Genomic DNA, 7,928 nt, shown 5'->3' with positions numbered 1-7,928 from the left:
ACTTTCTTTTTAAATTCTTAACTCACGTGGCTACTTGGATCAGGGTTTAATCTAGGCCGGCGTTTTATGCTTAACCTAAAAATTTTACAGTAGGTTGAGGTTTTTAGGTCTATGTGTGATTCTGTATTTTTTCCAGTGTACTGGTATTTTGAAATCTAAAATAATTACGAGTTGGGTCTTGGTTTTTTCTGCTGCATTAGGGTTTTTATCTCTATATTAACAAGGTAGCTGTATTGGAAGGTGTGGCTTGATCATATCCTTTTCAGGGAGAGCGAGTTGTTGCAATTCTAAATATTTCAGTATTAAGAAGTGATTTATATGCTAACAACCTTAGGACATATGAGTTACTTTCTAAACTAGCTGAACTATCTCAAAACTATTTCTTGAAATAAACACTTTATTACTAAGAAATGGAACGTTAAAAGATTGTTTAACCAGGAAAGAAACTAAAAGAAGATTCCTTTTAATTTTAGGAACCAAATAGATGTTATCCAATAACAAATAACAATTTTTGCTAAAAAATAACTTCACGCTCCTTACAGCATCAGCTGAGACAACCTTCCCAGTCCTTTCTTTCATTATCATCTTTCTAGCCTTTAACTGTTACCAGAAATCAAATTCTTGAAATGAAGAATAAACATGATTAGTTACTCCTGAATTAAGTATCCGGGAAAAATCATCATTCTCCACTAAGTATTTATCCAAAACAAGTAAATCAAACTTACCTATTTTTGCCTTCCTCTTTTCAGTCAAGGACTGTTCTATGACAACTCCATTCATTTTAGCAAATTTCACATGGACCATCATATCAAAAATATGTTCCTGAACAGATGTTCCCTCTTTCAATCTTGTATCGTAAATGAGCTCAAATAGCTCATGCAAAGACTCTATCATCTCATGAGCAGTCTGCACAGGCTCAAGCATCTCAGTCAAGACATCGGGTATACTTGCTAAGATGTGGATTCGGGCTTGTTGATTAACCTTCCTCCACTTGTCATAAGCCTTACGAACATTTTGTTCAGTGTTTGGGCCAGGGGTTTGAGGACATTCCTCATACAAGACGAACTTTAAATCATTAACTACTAACTTTGTATTAATTAAAATTTTCCATGTTGTATAATTTTTAGCAGCCAACTTTTCATGAGCTAAGAAAGAAATAATTGAATTTGACATATTTCCTGAAACCAAATAAAATCATTTATATTAGAAATCTTATATAACTCTTAAAAAAAAAAATCCAATCATGTTTTAGCAAAACAGTAATGAACCCTAATCATACATTGAGCAAAACAGTAATCCACTGTAGGGTTAGTTACTTCTTCATTAAATTAAGACATTCTCAGCCAAATATTAGACCAGAATAACTCTTATTCCTATAATATTTAGTTACCATTAGTTTGATCAGAATTTCATTAACCACTTTAATAAATTCTTGTAAGTGTAAACCATCATTTTGGAACTAATTTGTGCCTTATCAAGTCCGTTGTAGGGAAGAATAATATTGAGAATAAAAATTACAATCTTATCTTTTCAAGAGTTATCCCTGATATTGACCCATGCAAATACCGTTCGTAAGGGGACGCATCAAAGGCACCTCGAGGTCAAGCATAAATCTCACGAAGTCAATAAATGTTGGAGACTACGAGATATGTTGACACATGTTGATACATGTCCCTCTCCCACTTTCTAATTCACCTTGATATTGATCCATCAAAAAATCTTCCGTAGGGGGACGCATCATGGCGCCTCGAGGCCAAGTATGAATCTCATAACGTAAATTATTCAAGAATGCAGGAGAATTAGACATATCATATATATCTTTATCTCCCACCAAGTATTTTAAAACTAGGGTTTATTACTTAGGTAAATCCGTCTAATAAATCTATCTAAGTTTTTTTTTGTTAAAATTTCCAATTTTTTCCAATATAACTCTTATATTGGATGATTTAACAATGTTTGATTATCATTTATTAAATACTTTAATAAATTTAACCATCTATTACATACTTATAAAATATTTGACTAATTTACCCTCAGGCCAGTTCCCAAGTAGGGGTGTTCCATTTTTGTTAGCTTAAATACCCCAATCCTAGATTGAACCTTCCTTAGACAAAGGTCCCTTATATGCAAATATTTTATATATTTAATATTTTATGCTTTCATTTTAATCCTATTAACACATAAAAGATTAACTTATTTCTAATAAAATTAGAAATATTTTAACATAGGTCAAAGTAAATTAATTTTAAATCATTTAAAATTAATTAAGACCATATGTTTGCATGAAACTCTTTGTTATAGATTTTAATCTATCTCATTAAACATATCACTTATATTTTAATGAATTATTAAAACCTATAACATGCATTCTAATGAAATTAGTTAAATTAACTATCATATTTACTAAGTAATGTCATGCTCAATGTATTTTCATTTTCATCATATAATATAACAATTATTAATCAATAATGAAAATTGTACATATCCCATCATACAATATCATTTATATTAAGGTATGATGCATGGACATGCTTATTAATATATGCAACTATATAATGATGCATGTGCATGCTTATTATATCATGTAATCATATAATATAACATTAATATTAAAAATGATGCATGAATATGTTTATCCTAAGGTGGGATTTTAAACTATACGACATACTATATGCAACATATAATTAATATAACTAAACATACATTTTATGCATATTGAAATTATATTATAGCAATAATAGACCAAATACTAGTACCCTAATGAAAACATTAAATTAAATTACACTATTTTAATTTAAAACCTATAAACTGCCTTCAACTGTTGGAAGAAAACAGCCACTTTCGTGCTTGAAGAAAGCTACCATGTTCATGTTGAAGGAAAACTATCACGACCCTTCCATGATGCACAAATATTGATGGACAATGGAAATCTGCATAGAAACTTCTCGAGTCTACACTCCAAAATTCGTCTTTCACCTCTATTTTTGGCCTTTCTCACAAAAAACACTTCGCCACGAGCGACCCAAACTTACAGACCCAATTTATAGAATAAGTGCCCAAAACACTAGCCTTTACATTGATCAAATCAAAGTAAAAAATGTAAATCTAAATGCCAATATTTGTGAACATCTATTATGTAAACCCCCATACATTATCCAGAAAATGACCCACATGTTCTCTAATTTTTCGTTTCGAAAATGAAAAATAGAGGTATAACGTGGCTCTGATACTAATTGAAGGAATGAAATTCAATTTGAAAAACTGGAAAAAACAGAAAAAATATAGAATAATAGTATAAACATTTATAAATTACAACATGCTTCTAGGAGAACTGATGAAAATATAGAATAATAGAACTATCCCTTGAAGACTTTTCTTCTCGTAAATCCTCTCCTTGTTACTGAACAAAATGAATGCAAATCTCCCTCGAACTAGAAATGCATCTCACGAACAAACAGATCACGAACAAAGGACACCACCACTTGATTTTCTTGCTATTCTCTGGAAAAAGGATCAAGGATGTGAGGACTCCTTAATTTGGTATGGATATTTATGAGAGAGATTTGGGGAAAAAGATCAAATACATGGAGAGAATTTTTCTCTTTGCTTGTCTGTGATCCATGGTGGAACAATATTAATAAAAAATAAATCTTCCATTTTTCTTTTATGTGAGAATGAGTTGGTTGGAGAGGGAGTTTCAAACTCCCCTCCACCAACTCACAATAACTCCAATGGGAGTTATTATTTTCAAATAATTTATATATTAGATCAAAATTTACTATGTAATTAAATAAATAAATACTAATTAATTAATAAATTAAATATCATATATTTAATTTAATTTGAATCATATTCAAATAATATCCTCTCAAATAACCTATAGCTTTAATTTGAATCTCATTCATATTAAATATAACCTATAGTTTTAATATGAATTCTATTCATATTAATTATAACCTATAGTTTTTAATATGAATCTCATTCACATTAATTATAACCTATAGTTTTAATACATATCTTATTCATATAATTCATATTTGAATATTATTCAAATATATATCTTTCATATACTATAAAGTATAATTTTGAATCTTATTCAAAATTAACTTTATGTTATAATGTGTATATATACATTATATTAATTATATCTTATATAATTGATTTTCTTATTTAATTTAAACAAGTCAAATTAATCCAAAATTAATTGATTCTTATTTTACTCTTAATGAGCTAGCAAGAGACCTTATGGACCTATAGATTAGAAGTTCCAATGATATGAGATTAATTAATTCTCTTTAATTAAATCAATCAACATTCATTAACTGCAGGTCACTCTACTAAAGATCCATAGCTGCATTCTTCGTATTGTAGATATATTTCTGTGTCCTTGGATATTACCAATCAATAGTAAATCGACTCTTCATGAATCCTTCGTAACTAGAGCTGGGTCAAATTATCGTTTTACCCCTACAGTTCCCTTAGATGGGAATGAGCGAATTCCATCTTATGTAGCTATGTTCCCAGCTCCCTACTCAGATAAATCCCAAAATGGTAGGTTTATTGAGTCGATGAATCTGGTCCTCTCACTCATATAGATCAAAGGATTTCCCTTAAAGACAAAAGTTCATCACTTATTCAGGATTAAGGTTGAGTCACCTATGGTCATCCTATGAAATGTTAATCTCTTAAATTATCGGCGTTATAAAGAGAGACCGATCATTTTGCGGTCCGGTCTTATACAAACTCTTTGTATAGAATACCTCATTCACATATCTCCACATGAACGATTAGGATCAAATTGTTTATAACACTTCACAACTCTTGTAACAATTACAAAGTGAGCCATATCCATAGTGTCACTAGGATAAGGCGTCCAACCTTATCCATATACTATAGACCATTTAGGTTATTACTTAAACATGATCCACTTGTATGTCAACCATAAACATGTTTTTAAGTTACATAAAATAACCTCGAATCTTAGTTTATTGGATTGAGTTACACAAGTCTAAATGTCAAATAAAATAACTCCTTATTTTATTAAATAGATGAATTTGGTTTATAAATTACAAACCACGAGATTTAGGGCCCAATCCCGAACAGTGTTCGCTTTGGGACTTGAACAATGAGACCTTATGTAACGACCCGACCCCCTAGGACTTAAGTTAGGCCATTACTAAATACATGCATGCATAGAACTTAAAACGATACTCGATTATGGTGAAATAAATGCTAATAAAATAAGGTGAATTTTAAAGACTTTGCATTTAATTTCAAATATTAAAAAAATGGTAGGGTACCCATAAATCATAAATGATAATAAGTAAATCTGAAATCGATTTTTAATAGTAAGTTTTAAACATCAACACTGAAAGCTAAGAAAAACATGAAATGAAGTTTAAATCTCATGAACGGAAGTATGAAATCAGTCCCAGTGGCTCGATCACGAATTTCGCTTGTCCATCGCCGGTGCATCTTTACCTTTACCTAAAACAACAACATGAGAAAGAGTGAGTTTAAATACTCAGTAAGTAACCCCACTACTGGGGTAAGGTTAGGCGTCTATGTCCTCTAGATGCCTATCCCTGGTGGAACATAAAACTACTCTAGTCCTCATGGGACACATACATACATGACAAACTGATTTCTATCTTACTGTTGTTAGTATGCCCACTACCTCTAGTAAGTCTCGTAGGACCCAAAACCTCTGGTGAATCCCGAAGGAAACACAATCTCTTACGTACACATGGTTATGTATACACCTCTTTCGTAGACAGACACCCACTTAATGTGTACCTTTTTCGTACACATGGTTATGTATACACCTCTTTCGTATACACATAACCCACTGAATGTGTACCTCTTTCGTACGCCTGGTTATGTATACACCTCTTTCGTATACACATAACTCACTAAGTGTGTACCTCTTTTGTACACCTGGTTATGTATACACCTCTTTCGTATACANTATGTATACACCTCTTTCGTATACACATAACTCACTAAGTGTGTACCTCTTTTGTACACCTGGTTATGTATACACCTCTTTCGTATACACATAACCTACTGAGTATGTACCTCTTCCGTATACCTGGTTATGTATGCACCTCTTTCGTATACACAAAACTCACTGAGTGTGTACCTCTTTCGTACACCCCAGATCCTCTCTATGAATGTAGAGATGCATACCTCTTTCGTACACATGGTTATATATACACCTCTTTCGTATACATATAACCCACTGAGCGTGCAGCTCTTACGTACACCCCAATACCCTCTAGGTATGTATCACTTTCATATACACCAGCCCTAATACATCTCTTTCATGTACTAGCGCCCTTGGACGTGCATCACTTTCATGCAGTCACATAGACTGGAAAGGGAAAGAGATAGCATCTAACTTCATATTACATATAATATTTACATCATCATGAGTCCTCTAAAATCTCCTCATCAAGGTCATGTTAATTAACCTCAACATACATAATTAATCTAGTGTTAATGGATCTACTCTAGTACATCACTTTCATGCACTAAACTATGTAAACAATCAAGTATTCGAGATTCCGTAATATATAGTACAGTCTACACATTCTCATAATAAATCACATAATTATATGAATAAGAAAATGTCGAATCCTCATCTAACTTTAAGACATTCTAGTAGGAGTGCCACTTAATTTATATTTAAGGGTCATGCTCAATCATCCTTTTTAATATAACTCATAAAATTCTAAACCATGCTCATACATTAAAATGCTTCAGACATATTCTCACATGCTCATATATCTTTTCTAAACAGTCCATTAATCATAGAATAGTCAAAATTATCCATGTAACTAGTCTTAAAATCCTCAAAATAAACAATAAATTTATCGCTTGACACAAAGACAATTTCAGTAGTAAGATTACTTACCTCGATGACAAATGTAACAAAAAGTAATCCACACCCTCCTTTAACTTAGTAAAATTCTTGAATCACACCCTAAATAAAAAATCAAAATTAAGTCCGACATTTAGGACTAAATTCCAAATACGAAAATACCTCAAATGCCACAAAATAACTTACCCAAAATATGTGATGATCTAGAAATTTTTTCCAAGCTTAGCACGGAGATACCAATCTATCATGCTCCAAAATTCCTTAAAGCCAAACTCTAATGTTACTGGACAGTGGTTTCTGACACCTTGAAAGTTCAATCCAAGCTTCACAACATAATTGGTATAACTAAATTAGACCAAAACTCAATGGGTGACCAAACCCATTCAAGAAATACACAAACCTTAGATCTTACCCCAGATTCCAAGTTTCTGGCAAAAACCCCACGGAATGGCGGCGGGGGAGGATTAACCCGACAACTAGCAGCTACTACGCCAGCAAACAACGGCTGGAAGGTCGAACCAGAACAACACGGAGCATATCTGAACGAGCGGCAACATACAACTGGAGGCGTGGCATGGCTCGAGCGGACGACGTAGGGAGAGGCGGTGGCGCGAGGCAACTTCGCGATTGAGGTGGCGGACGCACGGTTGGAGAGGATCTGGACTAGTGGCTCAGCTGGACAGAGCAATCGGCTGAAAGGGGCGACGCGACGACAAGCGGCGTGGTCTGACTGGCGGGATCTTGTCGGCCGAAACCCACGAACAGCGAGCGGCACGGCTGGAGAGCAGATCAGAAGCTGGGCAGCTGGCGGCTGACGGCACGTGGAGGGTGGGGTTTTCAGGTGGCGTGAGGAAGAGAGAAAGGGATTTTTTGTTTTTTTTTTTATAAATAATAATAATAATAATAATAATAATAATAATAATAATAATAATAATAATAATAATAACTTAAAAGGAAATATAATAAAAAAGTGGAGGTGATCATAATAATATGATAATTAATTTTAAAATAAATTAATTGATAAAAATAATCCATTAAAAGTTAG

At 32.8% G+C, this 7,928-nt stretch overlaps 1 protein-coding gene across 1 annotated transcript; it reads right to left on the bottom strand.

Moving 5' to 3' along the window:
* Positions 1-589: 589 nt before the first annotated feature.
* Positions 590-1,173, bottom strand: LOC120077225. The gene is made up of 2 exons (XM_039031126.1): positions 726-1,173; positions 590-600 (listed from the first exon to the last, which is right to left on the bottom strand). The coding sequence occupies exons 1-2, from the start codon at positions 1,171-1,173 to the stop codon at positions 590-592; spliced, it is 459 nt and encodes a 152-aa protein (XP_038887054.1).
* Positions 1,174-7,928: the final 6,755 nt, after the last annotated feature.

The sequence above is a fragment of the Benincasa hispida genome, chromosome 5 (genome assembly GCF_009727055.1).
Source record: "Benincasa hispida cultivar B227 chromosome 5, ASM972705v1, whole genome shotgun sequence".
NCBI lineage: Eukaryota > Viridiplantae > Streptophyta > Magnoliopsida > Cucurbitales > Cucurbitaceae > Benincasa > Benincasa hispida.
This window is presented reverse-complemented; position numbering and strand designations above follow the sequence as displayed.